Source organism: Lolium rigidum, chromosome 3 (genome assembly GCF_022539505.1).
Source record: "Lolium rigidum isolate FL_2022 chromosome 3, APGP_CSIRO_Lrig_0.1, whole genome shotgun sequence".
NCBI classification, from domain to species: Eukaryota; Viridiplantae; Streptophyta; class Magnoliopsida; order Poales; family Poaceae; genus Lolium; species Lolium rigidum.
The window spans coordinates 42,957,113-42,973,094 of record NC_061510.1 but is presented as its reverse complement, the minus strand read 5'-3'; the positions used below and the strand labels follow the sequence as shown (position 1 = coordinate 42,973,094).

The following is a 15,982-nucleotide window of genomic DNA, read 5'->3' as shown; positions in this document are numbered from 1 at the left end:
CCTCTCTCAAGCTGAATCTTGCCCTTGACGTTGTCAAGAACGCGGCTCAAGTTCTCTCTTCTCTCTTCTTATGTTCACTCTTCAAAAGTAGGTCTCTTGTCCAAAAGTCGTTCCCCTGTCCGACCATCGATCCTCTCTCTCTCTCTCTCTCTCTCTCTCATTGATTCTAGGCATATATACCTCCGGAGATGGTCTCAACGGCTGGTCCGAGCATCGCCCAAGAGCGTTCCCGGGATCAATCGGGAGGAGCCACGTGGGCGACATGCAGATGGGTGGGGCGCGTGGCCAATGGATGGCCACAGGCGGTGCGCTGACGTCCATGATGATGGCGTGACAGCTCAGGCAGCGAGCTGTCACTCTTGTCCGCAGTGCAGGCCTCTGTCAGTCTGCTCCATGATAGCGCGCAGTGGTGCATGCGCCTCACCTCTTCCCCTGGCAAGTATTGACTTGTACAATCGAGCCCAGCTGTCCCCTACTCCCTATCCTCGCTTGGCCAAGGAGAGGAGGCTTCTGAGCCCTTCCTGGGGCGGTCCGAGCCATGCCTTGGCCTGGTTGCCCCGCTTCCGAGTCCTTAGCCTTTCTCCACGGGACGCTCCCGGGAGGAGGCCAGGGGAAGATCCTTCCCCAGTTTGTCCTATTCTACGTGTCATGTCTGTTTGTTCAGACTTGCCTTTGTCTAGGAGCGCTTGTTCTCCACTGGGTTGCCTACATCAAAGGGCGAATCTTAGTGTAGTTAGGACGTTTTTACCACGAGTCATACCTAGGCTGATTATCGGGGTTGCATCTGAGATGCCATGGGCTAGAGTAAATAAATTATTAAGTAAATAAATATGGACCCTGGGTCCCATTACGCCGACATGTAACAACAATTATTAAGTAAATAAATATAGACCAAAGCATTAAGCTAGATGATTGTGCCGTTGTTCTTGAATGAATCACTATACATGTATCTTTACTTTCCCCTTTCTGTCACTGAGATTTCGCGGTAGCACGCCGTTCTCCACTCATCTCACCTCTTCCCTTGACCGATCCGATGGACATGGGTACCTGCAGATCATCGAATAGAGGCAAAGAGACAAGGATACAAGATTGCAAAACTCCTATTCAATTTTTACACATATTTATGAGATTAGATGCATATAACCGCTACGACGATTCACCCCAACCCATAGTCCGTAAGGACTACTCATGAATAATATCAAGATCAAAGATAGAAATAATTGTGGAAAATACTTTGATTGAAACCACAATATTCTTACAATGATATCTCTATTACAATAGTGATGGCTATGGCTATGGAGGAGATGGCAAATACTTGGATTGAAATCACAATATTCTTAGAATGAGATCTCTGTTACAATAGTGATGGCTGTGACTATGGAAGAGATGGGATATGGAATGTATGAACTATGGTGGTGGGTTTCCTTCGGTGTGGTGTAGATGGATCTGATGGATGGCGGCTCTACTTAGCGACGAATGTCTCTCTTTCTGGCGTCGGGTCCTTCACAGAACATATAGGGTTTGACCTCGGGAAGGTTGCAGTGGCCAGTACGGCCGGGAGGACGGTACGGGTGGGACTTGCTTGTACCGTTGTCCGCTAAACTCTCTGGAACCACCTTTCGACGCCTGGTCAACTTTGTTGTACTTGTGACGCGGTTTTATTGAGTTATTGCGGGTCCATTTGCCATTATGACAAGATTTCCTGCACACCATTCAAATATAGAAGAGATTGCACATCTTTGCAATAATTAGTCATGAATGACCTTTTAGTAATACTTTTGCAACACTCAAGGGAACTAATAGTACACACGAGTAGATGACTACCCGTTCCTTCAACTCAATAGCTGAAATTGGGATTTATAACTCAAATCGTTCATAAGCCAGCGGAGGTGTTAGCATTCCAAGATTATGCACCAAAGTTTGTAGACAAGTTTTAAGCAATATCATACTTGATTCACAACATTACAGCTTGGCATGCATCTCACTTACCACTAGACTTGAGTTCAATCAAAAAATTCCTATCAAGAGTGCTATCAAGTCGATATCTATGGAGTTAATTATCTCCAAAGTTAAACCCTTAAGACATCGGTCAACATACAAGTCATAATTCTAGACTTTTTCCTATTTTACTTGTTTGGTAATATTATTTCCAAGGCAAAACTCAGTTAACTAAATAAACTAGAGGAAGAGATATCACAATTAATTAAACACACAAATAAAAGCTCTACTCCAATTGTTTCAAATAACTCCCACTAATACCATATCTTAATAAGTCTACTAACTAGCAAAAACAATTTCAAACTTCCAAAGTGGAAGATACAAGACATACCTCTTATAGATGACTTCAAATTTCTATTCCTTATGACATGTTCTTCAAAACTCTTAGTAGACCGCTCTCATTAATAATATCAAAGCAAAGAGGCAATTGTAAATCCACTTTTTCAAGAACAAGGATAAAAGGAAAAATATTTTTGTATTTTTCTGAATTTGGGGTTGAGAGGGAAAAAGAAATAGATTGGCGACAAAGTAAGGAACTAAAAAAAATAAAAAAAAGGAAAATGAACTAAAATAGAAAGCAAATAAAACCAAAGTGTTGGAACAAACCAACATGAGTGCTTCAAAGCTCTTTCAAAGAGATGGAGTACAAACTTATTCAACACAAATAAAAATTCTTGAGGAACACATTGCTATCCCTCTTGTTGAGCTCATCGTGGCGGTGGAGGATAGTTCCCAAAGTTCCATTGGCTGCTCCAATGATTGAACATGAAAGCGAGATCGTTGGTGGAATCTCGAAGGCTGATGGCGAGGTTGCTCGATCATGTTCTCAATGCTTCCTTCGAGTGCGTACATGTCCTGATAGGTGGTGAAGTCATGGAGTGACTGCTACTCTTGTTCAGGTCCTGCATGTTCTTCTTCAACTTCTTCTCCTCTGGGTTCATTTTGTTGTTGTGGTAGATTTGCCTCAACCTGCGCGTCATAATGCAAACACCCATCCTCGATAAAGAATATTCCATTAGGATAATGGGCAACGATCAAGTGATCAGCTCCCAGTATGGTGAAGTAATATTCAACATTTATCTTTCTAACCATACCATATGCATTTAGAGTAGTAAAACCAAGGCGGCAAGGGCCTTCCAATGCTCGTAAATTACTCACATCGATGTTAAGTTCTCGTCTCAGGACGGTGATGACTCCCCCTCCGCATATGGGGCCCCGAGCTTTAAGTGCTTGGTGGTTCAGGTAGATGATGAGAAGGGCACCCAAATTTGGACAGATGTTGCTATTTGGGAACGCGGCCTTTACGAGGATCATCATGTCCTCTTCATTGTTTCTTGTGAAATCACCATGTGCGTGCAAGGTGTTAGCAATAACATTGTACAAATAGCAAATAGCAGGTCACTCAATATTATTCCCCTGAGGGAGTGTGTTAGATACTTTCATCCTACTAAATTAATTCAGAGGAGACGGATTTAAAGTAAAGCAAGCGAAACGGTTGGCGGAGGTGCTGTTCTCAAAGCCAAAGTAGTGGCACCACTAATCTAGGGTTATTTCATACTGGATATCCGGTCGACACCTGGTTGATTTTCCTCCGGGGTGTGCTACTTTCCCACAGTATGCTTCAAGGTGTTAAGGAACTCGAGTGTCAAGCGGTGATAGGTAGCGGCCTCCTGAAAAACAAAAGTGAAGCAAACAAACATTGTTGCAAAGAATATTGAAATCATGACGTAATACTAGTTGGTTCAGAATATGGGGCATGCCCATGTTATCAACTTGATCTTGCGGCTCTTGAGGCTGTTGCAACGATTGAGTTGGCGTTGATCATCAAACTCGATGCCAAATGTAGCATGGGTGTTCTCAACCGGTGGTGCAGCTCGTGGAGCCACGGCACGTGTGTGGCTCCTCGTGTTCATCTAAAAAGTAATCATTAGTTATGTATCTTTAAACACAAATTAAAACTTCAACAAAAATAAAAAATTATGATCTGATAGAAATAGACATATGATCATCCTCTACACATCTTTAAAAGAATCTCCTCAAATTTCGAAATCTAACATGCTCACTAGGGTAATGAAGTTGATAATAAGACCTAAGTCTAGATTGATAATGGCAAAAGCTAGAATATGGATTTGCTGGAAATAAGTTGGGGATCGGAGGAGAAACGTTCCATGGTTCGATGAAGAGTAAGGAATCGAATAAAAAACAAACAGGTTTGCAGATCCAATGGACCTGGTTTAGAGTTTGGAGGAGAAAGAGAGAGAATATGAAAATCTGGGTTTAGGTTTTCCTCTTCCCATGCTTAAGTTGCATCCCAAGCTCGGTACGGGCGGACGGTACAACACAACCCGCCCATACTGGGTGTCGCTGCCTCAGATTGAGTTGGTACACTCGGTACTGTCGCGCGGCATGGTCGTACCGCCCCCCCCCCCCCTCCGTACAGGTGGTCGCTAAAGTTATTGGATCCTTACCGAAAATTTGATGTTTTGTCGACGGAGTGGTACGGGCGGCCGGTACGGGTGAGTACCCCTGTATCGATGGTCGCTGAAGTTACAGATGGTTTCGACGAAAACTTGCAATGGTCATAATTATTACTGGAACCTACGAAACTTGAAAACTTGAAGTGGTACGGGCGCGTGGTACGGTCTGGCGCCACCGTACCAATGGTCACAATTCTTATTGGAACCTACGAAACATTCAATTTCTTTGCATTCTTTCACATGCCTTTGCACATCAACATACCCTCAAAAATGACTAAGAAAAAACAGCAGTTCGTAAAACTTTAAGAATGCTCAAGTGTTATATAAAATCAAGAGGCATAAGAGTTTATTTCTTCTCCTCTTTTCCAAAGGATCTCATGAACACTCTTTATGAGAAATAAAAAAAAACAGACAAAAATAAAACTGAAACAAGAACTAGTAAAATAAATTTATGAAACATGGGCTGCCTCCCATGTAGCGCTTCTAGTTAAAGTCAATTATCTTGACCCAAATGGTGATCATCTTGAATTTGGAAGTGGAAGACCCACTCCAAAGTAATTTTCTTTTAAGGTGATGATCCCATTGTGATCGTGCCTGGCCTTCTTATTTCTAGGAAAGTGTACTACAAATGGTTTTTTAGATGGCAGCCAAATTCTCACATTCCCTTCATGCTAATTGATTAGATCTTTAATAGTTCTAAGAAATGTCCTTCCTATGATTACAGGAGTTGTAGGGTCTTTAGGCATGTCCACAATAACAAGATCAATAAGAGCGGGGTATCCTTTAATTTCTACTACAATATTATCTTTAATTCCTATAGCTTGTTTATAAGTTGAATCAGCTAAGTGAAGTCTTAGGTCAGTTGTTTTAAATAGCCCCAATTTTAAGTTATCAAATAATATCTTTGGAATAGTTGAGACGCTTGCACCAAGATCACAAACTGCAGCAACCTCATTTACTCCAATATGAATTTTAATAGTGGGTTCAAATATATCATAAAGCTTAGCTAGGAGTTTTTTAGTTAGCTTCTTATACTTTTGTTCTAACTGATGAAATTTCATGCTACTTCATGAATAAATTGTCAGTACATAGTACTATTACCTTGATCAATTCTGGGATTCTTTACGGTGATCATCTTCACGAGATCTTCCATGGAATAGTCCAGTGATGGAGCATTGCTATAGTCCAGTTCTTAAGGCGCTCTGTATTCTTCCTTGATCCTCATTATCTTGAGATCTTCAATGGGGTTTGGATCGGGCTTCCGTGAAAATCTTGCAAGTATTATAGTTTGGCTTTTAGCTATCTTGCCCAATTGTGCCTAACCCCCGGAGGAAGTCCGGGGCCAGGGAGATGGGAGGAGCACCACAGGGAGGAAGAACACATGTCCAGATCTAATGCCGAAGGCTCGACGGGGCGACCTCCGAACCAGGCCTGCACTCACCGCCCCTTATTCGTCCACACGGCCGAAGAACGCAGATCGCAGCACCGGCGCCGCCACCCCCCGCCAGGTCGGCGATGCTCCACCCCGCGCCCAAGGCCGCCGCCCTGCATCCATGGATTCCGCCCGGTTCGTGGCGCACAACCCGGCCACCAGCCACCACTCCCAGGCGACGGCGAGGCCGGGCCGGAGAGGGGAGAGATGGGAGGAGGGCCAGCACCGAGTCCCCGAGCGAAGGCCATCCCCCCCACCCGGTTGCCTTTCCTCCCTGCAGCTGCGCATGGGGGCCTGAGAACAGCTCCCCGATGCCCCCATCATCGGCGCCGCACGGCCTTGCCGGCGGCCGCCTCCAGGGGCGATGAGAAGGGGAGGGAGGTTGAGGGGAGGTGGCGGTGGCACCCGATTTAGGGTCCCCCCCCCTCCCGGTCGCCTGGATGGGCGATGTGAGGGAGAGAAGGGGACACCGGTCATCATGGAGCATGCTCACTCGAAAAGCAGTTGCCGTGCATACTAAAATCGGAACTGCATGCAAATGTGTAATAATCATGGAGTATTCGGTTAGAAGTCTTACTAACACATCCTCTTCTTATTCTTGATGGATTTCATAAGGCAGCCATGTATACACGGTTCGGGTGGTGCGCACAAGCAACCTTCCGTAGCCAGCCAACTTGTCGTCCATGCATCTTTGTTTGTGGTTATAGATATTTCATTCAAGTGTGAAGCATATTGGGGAATAACAGAATTCGGCAGCAATACCGGACTTGATAACCATGAACAGAAGTGGCATACTCTATCAATTGCAGACGCTGGCGGTGATCCTAACAAATCTATGATACATTGTACTAAATTAATTAATATCTAACCAGTAAAAATGCTTTCTTATTGTATCAGAGGTAAGCATGTAAGGCTAACCATAATGGTAGTATCTTAGGTTGTATCATGCACCATAGGCTCATAAAAATGCTGATGTGGCATCAAATTACGGAGGAGAAATATGATTAAAGTATCATAGGTAGATACTGTATAACAGGGCATGTTACGAGAAAATTTAATGTTAAATAGATCTTGTACATAGATTTGCATTGAGATTCTACAAAATAATAAATTTATAAAAATATGATACTACTCTATAATACTACCCATGATACTACTATATGATACTATGCACTATGGCAAGCCTAAGGGGGAAGATCTATTGCATGAAGCATGTAACAAAAATACTCGCTAATACGACAAAAATTACTTTAAACATGCACCTGAAATCAAAGCGTGGACCTAACAGTTAATTATGGGAGTGTCTAAATATCAGCTACCTGAAAATGCAATTCGGCATACTCTATCAATTCGTTGTGGGCTTCAAAGCTAGGGCATTGAAGGCGAGGCAGCAGCCTAGCCTTTTCCTCGCCCACGCTATTGCCATCGTCCTAGTCCTCCCTGGGCACCCGCCTTCTCCCGACCTACGCCATGAGAGAAAGCTGGCCCATCCGTAAGACGAGGCACGATGGCGAGGCCGGCTTATCGTGTGGCGCCAAGAAGCTGCGGCAAGGCCGCTACGTCTCGGTGGTGTTTGCGCGCCAGCTATGGGTGGAGAACCGACCGGTGCGATGGTCAAATGCCAACCTACCCAGAGGAGGTTCTTGAGAGGGTCACTTTGTTTTGTGACAAATACGGTGTTGAAGTTCCTTCAATGGATGGTAATGTGCTTTATGGAAAATCAACATGGTATGCTTGTGCCAAAAATGAAACAAATGATGACGACTTCAGAAGAGAAATATATATTTGTGTCATCGATCAAATTAGTCAAAAGCATAATAATCAGTTTGATGAGGTTAATATAGACGTACTGATTGTCAGCCTTGAGTCCGTCAGACTCATTTGCTTCTTTTGATGCACGGAAGGTACACGACTTAGCTGAGTTCTACCCTAAAGATATAGACCCTTTGTTTAAAATAAGTGACTTAATTTTTTCTAGATAAGGATGTATCTACAACCTAAAAACACGTTTAGATACAACCATATCTCGGCAAAGTTGAGCCACTTATTTTTGGACGCAAGGACTATTAGAAAAAAAAAACAAGAAATGAAGCAACATTCGTAATCTACAGCTTTTGCATCTTAATTAAACCACTGCATATATTACTAGTCCAAGAAAAACTGCAGAAGGTGGCAGCACCTTGATCCACAACAAAATTTTAGAGCAGTCCATCACAGAAAATTAAGAAGTCATGCCTCACACAAGACCCTTCCCTTCAGTGTGATAACAAATAAGTGCAGCGAGATCATTCCATGGCCCTGGCTGAATAATCATGCAGAATGCTCACTCGAAAAGCAGTTGCCGTGCATACTAAAATCAGAACTGCCTGCAAATGTGTAATAATTATGGAGTATTCGGTTAGAAGTCTAACTAACACATCTTCTTCTGTTCTTGATAGATTTCATAAGGCAGCCATGTATACACGGTTCGGGTGGTGCGCAGAAGCAACCTTCCGTAGCCAGCCAACTTGTCGTCCATCTTTGTTTGTGGTTATAAGTATTTCATTCAAGTGGGAAGCATATTGGGGAATAACAGAATTCGGCAGCAATACCGGACTTGATAACCATGAACAGAAGTGGCATACTCTATCAATTGCAGACGCTAGGCTTTGTCTTTAAATATGTGCGACCTGTGCGTTACCCAATGATCACATCGACTAGTGCAGGCTAATTGAGCATGGAGGCCTCAATTCCGGTGATCGACCTGTTGTCGCCAGGTTCCGCGGGTGCCATCGCCGACGCTTGCGGCAGCCACGGCTTCTTCAAGGCCGTGAACCACGGCATGGACGTGGGCATCGTGGAGACGCTCGAGGCCGAGGCGATGTCCTTTTTCGCGCTGCCCGAGGGTGACAAGTTGAGCAGCTCTGCCGACCTCAGCAAGCCGCTCGGCTACGGCTGCCGCAGCATCGGCACCAACGGCGACGTGGGCTCGGTGGAGTACCTGGTCGTGTCCACCGTTAATTCCAACTCAACTATGCCCATCGCACTTTGGTATGTTACATACATAATTAATCTCCACCTGCTCTCTGTTTAATCTAAGGAAATATATGTTACTCCCTCTGATTCATATTACTTGCTATTAAAATGGATGTATCTATAATTAAAACGTATCTAGGTACATCTATATTAGTGTTAAGTAATATGAATCCGAGGGAACTCACGTGTTAATTATCAACGAGTGCAGCAACGCGCTGGATGAGTACATGAGGATAGTGCAGGAGGTGGCGGGGAGGGTGCTTGTGCTGATGGCGGAAGGGCTGGGGATGGAGGACACGGACGTGTTCAGGGGCATGGTGCAGAGGAACGGCAGCGACGAGTTGCTACGTGTGAACCACTACCCGCACTCGCTGCGGCTGGAAGCGCCGGGCTCCACAGGGTTCGGCGAGCACACGGACCCTCAGCTCATGTCGCTGCTGCGCTCCAACTCCGTCTCGGGGCTGCAGATCGCGCTGCTCGACGGCACCTGGCTCCCCGTCGCGCCCGACGCCGAGTCCGTTTTCATCAACGTCGGAGACGTCATGCAGGTCCTCACCAACGGTAGGTACAGGAGCGTGAGGCACAGGGTGGTGGCACAAGCTGGGGAAGGCGTCCTGTCAAGGCTCTCCATGGTGTACTTCGGCGGCCCTGCGCCGACGGAGTGGATCGTGCCCCTACCCAAGCTGTTGCGGCCGCTGGACATCATCTTGTACAAGGGATTTGTGTGGGACGAGTACAAGACGGCCGCGCGCAGGACCAAGCTCGCCGCCTGCAGACTAGAACCTGTTGGTTTTGCCCTAGATCCTTGCGAGCTCGTGACCTGAAACACAGCGAGAAACAACAGATACAAGAACCCTAGATCGAACGAGAGAAGAACGATTTTCGTTGGTGCATATCTCTTATTTTTCCTTCCTTGCTTCTCTAACTTTTATAGACGTTTTACAGATAGACTCCACGCCCAACACGGCTCACAAACCGAACCCAACACGACGTGACCCGTACGTATACGGTTTAAACCTTCCTAACCGAACGACAAGCTTAACTTCTACAATCACCTCCTTAAGCTTGTCGCTTCTTGTCTTCCTTTATTTCTTGAACACCAACCTTGCACCTCATTTCTTGAAACTTCGGCCTACTCAACGCCTTTGTCAAGATATCTGCAAGTTGCTCGTTTGTGCAAACATATTGCACATCTATGCTTCCAGCTTCCACACAGTCTCGGATAAAATGATATCGAATTTCAATGTGCTTCGTTCGCTCATGAAATACCGGATTCTTGCAAAGTGCAATAGCTGACTGGTTATCTATCCGGAGCACCACTGGTTCCACCTCCTTCTTCATCATCAGATCAGCCAATAGCCTTCCTAACCACAAAGCCTGGCACGCTGCTGAGCTTGCAGAAATATATTCTGCTTCACATGAGGAAAGTGCCACTACTTTCTGCTTCTGAGAGCACCAACTGATCGGGTTGCAGCCAAGGTAGAATACCATTCCGGATGTACTTTTCCGATCATCTATGTCACCTGCCAAATCACTATCCGAATAACCATGTACCTTCAGCCCTTCTTCTCCTTTTTCATACACGCATCCATGATCCAAAGTCCCCTTGACATACCGCAACACTTGCTTCACAGCTGCAAGATGTTCAGTAGTCGGTTTCTCCATGAAGCGACTCACAATGCCAACAGAGTGAGCTATATCTGGCCGTGTATGAATCAGGTAGCGTAGACTTCCCACTATGCTTCGGTATTGAGTGCTATCCACGAGAGGATTCGAGCTCTCCTTGCTCAACTTTGCTCGTGGATCCATGGGAATCAAAGTTGGGTTACAATCTTTCATCCCACACTTGTCCAAGATCTTTGCTGCATATGCCGCTTGACTCAAGGAAATTTTACCGGAGCTTTGATGCACTTCAATACCAAGATAGTAGCTGAGCAAACCAAGATCACTCATGCTAAACAGCGTCTTCATCTGATTTTTGAAAGCATCAATTTCTTTAGCACTTCCTCCAGTGATGATTAAATCATCAACATAAACTCCAACCAAGAGTCTTTCTCCTCTTCGGCTTCTCTTATACACAGCATGCTCTAATGGACACTTTTCAAAACCAAGAGCAACTAGTGATTTGTCCAGTTTCGAATTCCATGCCCTAGGCGCTTGACGGAGTCCATACAACGCCTTGTGCAATTTCAGCACCTTGTGCTCTTCTCCTTTCTTCTCAAAGCCAGGCGCTTGGGCCACATACACCTCCTCAACTAGATCGCCATTCAGAAACGCTGATTTCACATCCATGTGATGCACTTGCCATCCTTCTTGAGCTGCAATAGCTATCAGCAATCTCACTGTTTCCAGTCGAGCTACAGGTGCAAACACCTCTTCAAAGTCTATGCCCTGCCTTTGCACATAACCTTTTGCTACTAAGCGCGCCTTATGCTTCACAACTTCTCCTTTACTATCCCTCTTCAATTTAAAGACCCACTTCAAACCAATAGCTTTGTGACCAGCAGGCAATGTGGTCAATGTCCACGTCTTGTTATCATTGATAGATGACAACTCTTCTTCCATAGCACGTCTCCAACTTGGCACATCCTTTGCTTCATTGTAGTTTCCTGGTTCTTCTATTCCGAGAAGACATAGCCCAGAATACTCAAAATCTATAGGAACCGTATCCCTGTAGATTGAGGAGACATTGCGTAGACGTAGTGGTTCACTCTCCGAGGATGCACCCACCGACGCAGCCGCCGGCGTCCTTGGAGAGTTCGGCGCAGCCTGCACAGGCGTTGCCGGGGGATCTTCAGGGTTCCAAACTTCAAGCTCAGGATAGTGGTCTGCAAAACCATCACCATCTTCGGTCAGACCATCATCGACAGGTGTATCGAACACACCAATATCCTCTGAGTTCTCTATCTCCTGTGGATCATCGCGCAGACCATCCTTAGCCACCTCAACTCCTGCATCAAGGTGAGTAGAAAACTCAACAACAAACGGCTCATTATTAGCATTAGCCCCGTCCGGTTCGTTGTCCCATCTCCAAGCTTTTTCTTCCTCGAACACCACATCTCTAGAAATGTGAAGTTTCTTTGTCACCGGATCATACATCCGATATGCCTTTGAGTGAGCAACAGTCTCATAGCCGATAAAGACCATCTTTGTGCTGCGATCTTCAAGCTTGGTTAGGTGAGGTGTTGGCTTCTTGACGTGTCCAATACAACCGAACGTCCTCATATGCGCCACATTTGGCTTCCTCCCATAGATAGCTTCATACGGAGTCTTATCAGGCACACTCTTTGTAGGTGCCCTGTTTAGCAGGTATACTGCCGTGGTAACCGCCTCTCCCCAAAACGAGTTTGGCAGATTCTTGCTCTTGAGCAAACTGCGAGCCATAGCCACCACAGTTTGATTTCTTCTCTCAACTACTCCGTTCTGCTGAGGTGAGTAAGGAGCAGTAAGGAACCTCTTTATACCCTTCTCTTCACAGTAGTCATTGAACTCCCTTGATGTGAATTCTCCTCCACGGTCAGTGCGTAAGGAGCGCACTTGCAGCTTTAGCTCCATCTCTGTCGCTGCCTTTACCTTCAGGAATGCCTCGAAAGCCTCATCTTTGCTTCTTATCAAGACTATCCACATGTACCGTGAGAAATCGTCCACTATCAGGAGAAAGTACTTCTTCCCCGCATTTGTGGCCGGTGTGATCGGACCACATAGATCACCGTGGAGTAGTTCCAACGGTGTAGACGCCCTGAAGCTTGACGCAGCTGGGAATGACGCCCTATGCTGTTTCCCAACGAGGCAACCATCGCAAACACGCTCTAGCTGATCAATGTGTGGCATCCCTAGCACCATCTCCTTGTCAGCTAGCTTCTTTAGGGCATGAAAGTTCACATGACCGTACCTTCCATGCCACAGCCATGAAGCTTCCCTTGATTTTGCTACCCAGCACTCCGGTTTGGATTCATTGATATTCAGAATATACAACCGGTTGCTCGAGCGTTTAACCTTTGCAAGCACTTTCCTTGCCCTGTCCCATAGAGTCATATAACCATCGACGACCAAAGTTTTGCAGCCATATTCATCTAGCTGACCAATACTTACTATATTACTCTTCAACCGTGGTATGTAATACACCTCGGTGAGTATTCGATGCTCGCCGTTTTGGCACTCAAACAGGATAGAGCCTTTTCCGCATATTTCTACTATGGAGCCATCTCCGAACTTAACTGAACCAGTGACACCTCTGTCAAGCTCAGTGAATTTTTCTTCGCAGCCTGTCATGTGGTTACTGGCTCCGGTATCAAGGTACCACCGCGTGTTCTGATTGCCTTTAAGCTTTGGGAAAACCTTCCTCTCATGCAAGAATACTCTGCTACGGTTCAGACAAGCATCATCTAATGTCAGAACGCAGGTTTCTGCCAACAGCATGTGTTCCTCATGATCATCGCCTCTCTTTGCCAGATTAGCCTTCAGCCTTCTATCTGGTTCCTTGCAGTCCTTTGCAAAGTGCCCCTTTTTATTGCAGTTGAAGCACTTCACCTCCGAAACATCATGATCGGGGGGCCTGCGTTCATCGACAAAACGGTCACCCTTGCCATGGCTAGGGTTTCGCGGACGTGCTTGCCCACGGTCCTTTCCGCCACCACGACCATCATTGTTCTTACTGCCTGAGGCTTGGTATTTCTTCCTCTCTTTTGCTACTCGAGCTTCCATCTCAGCATGTGTATACAGCAGTTTTTCACCGCTGTCCTTTGCTTCTTTCTTCCCCTTCTGATTTTCCTCGTGCGTCCGCAATCTGCCGATCGCTTCAGGCACAGTCATCTTGGTGATGTCTGTGAACTGCTCGATGGTCCCGATAATATCTGTGAATTTATCCGTGACCGAGGCAAACAGTTTCTCTACGACCTCCGTGTCTGTGACTTTGCCGTCAAGAGACTTGATCTCACTGACCAGGTTCGTGATCTTCACAGAATATTCGGCGATCGTCTCTCCTTTTGACATCTCCAACTTGTTAAGCTGCCGCTTTAGCACTTGTGCACGGGCGCGCTTTACTTTGTCTTCGCCGATCCTCATCTCCCGGATTGCATCCCAAGCCTCCCTTGCCATCGCATAGTACTGCGAGGGTCATCACCATCGAGTCCGGTACCGGACGCGAGAGGGCCGCCATAGCGCCCCCATCGACTTCTTCGTCGACATCTTCCTCGCCTTCTATCGCCTTCCCGGACACGGAGGTTTCGAAGGATGAACTTCATCTTGGTGGCCCAAACCAGATAGTTTGTGTCGTTCAGCATCGGGTATTGGATCGGCACGGCGTTCGTCCTTGGCATCATCGCAAGCGGCTTGCTGCTTGATTGCGATTCGACCAGAGCCTTCTTCGCCGCCTCCGCCTTTGCCTTGTCGTCGTCCGACATGTGCTCTCGGCCCGGCTAGGCCTCGAGTTCTACCAGGGCTCTGATACCACTTGTTGGTTTTGCCCTAGATCCTTGCGAGCTCGTGACCTGAAACACAGCGAGAAACAACAGATACAAGAACCCTAGATCGAACGAGAGAAGAACGATTTTCGTTGGTGCATATCTCTTATTTTTCCTTCCTTGCTTCTCTAACTTTTATAGACGTTTTACAGATAGACTCCACGCCCAACACGGCTCACAAACCGAACCCAACACGACGTGACCCGTACGTATACGGTTTAAACCTTCCTAACCGAACGACAAGATTGTACGTATACGGTTTAAACCTTCCTAACCGAACGACAAGATTAACTTCTACAGAACCCTTCCTGCTCCAGCAGCTCGCCGCCCGAGAAACACCCCAGTCCGCAACCGTCTTGCTACTGAATACTACTACTGCTACTACTCCGGAGTAGAGGTATCGATTAGGCCTCTATGTAATATCTATTGTTCCCTCCATCTCGTCAAATTTGTCTAAAATTTGAATGTATCTACTTACGAGATGGTGCCTACGCACATTCAAATTTTAATATTTATTTATCGGGTGAAAATTCGTAGCGTTCCTATTTGCTACTATATAAGTACGTGTGATGACCGGAAATGGCTAACGGAACCCAGGTACGGCGAGGATGAAAACATAGCCAATGACAGAGCACCACGTTTTATACAACATATATATTTGTGGCAGGTATATGATGTGTATTTCTCTGACGCATCACATCTTATATCTTATATTTTATATTTACTAATTGGAGACTCTCATCAAGCCACCAGGTTAATCCTGGAGGTTATCAAATTTTAACCATCGGATTACCCTTCAACTCATCTACAACCCGTCGGATGTCATTCTTGAGAGACGTGAAGCCTCTCCTTCTTAGAAAGAATAAAAACTCTAATCGTGTTCCATCTTCTCAAACCTGGTGAATACAAGATCGATCTATCGGAGATGCCGCCTCTACCTTATTCCTCACCGCAGCCTCCATATCATGGAGGTCGTGCGTCATGGCCGCAGCAGGTAGCGGCCCAAGTTTTGCGCCGTCTCCGACCTCTGGTGCAGTGTTGGCCCTCTGCTACTCGGCTGACCTAGAAGTAATCTGGTCGATCTGAGGTGTAATGTGATCTACTATTTTCAGTTAATCAGATCGTGTGCTGCTGAACACGTATCAGTTGATCACCTCAATTGCTGAGTCCGCACATCAGCTGCTCATGTCTTAAGAGCATCTCCACTCGTTTGGCCTCCCACGCCGAAATGGAGGTCGTGCGTCATGGCCGCAGCAGGTAGCGGCCCAAGTTTTGCGCCGTCTCCGACCTCTGGTGCAGTGTTGGCCCTCTGCTACTCGGCTGACCTAGAAGTAATCTGGTCGATCTGAGGTGTAATGTGATCTACTATTTTCAGTTAATCAGATCGTGTGCTGCTGAACACGTATCAGTTGATCACGTCAATTGCTGAGTCCGCACATCAGCTGCTCATGTCTTAAGAGCATCTCCACTCGTTTGGCCTCCCACGCCGAAATCTGGGGTAAATTTCCTCCGGATTGGACGTAAAATTGGCATGGGGAGGACCAGTTTTCCAGCCGCGATCTCAGGCGAAGACGCCGATCTAAATTTGAAAAACGAAA

General features: G+C 46.1%; 1 protein-coding gene across 1 annotated transcript; it reads left to right on the top strand.

The window, feature by feature from the left end:
• The first annotated feature begins 8,623 nt into the window (after positions 1-8,623).
• LOC124694742 (gibberellin 2-beta-dioxygenase 3-like) lies at positions 8,624-9,746 on the top strand. The gene is made up of 2 exons (XM_047227693.1): positions 8,624-8,937; positions 9,131-9,746. The coding sequence occupies exons 1-2, from the start codon at positions 8,624-8,626 to the stop codon at positions 9,744-9,746; spliced, it is 930 nt and encodes a 309-aa protein (XP_047083649.1).
• Positions 9,747-15,982: the final 6,236 nt, after the last annotated feature.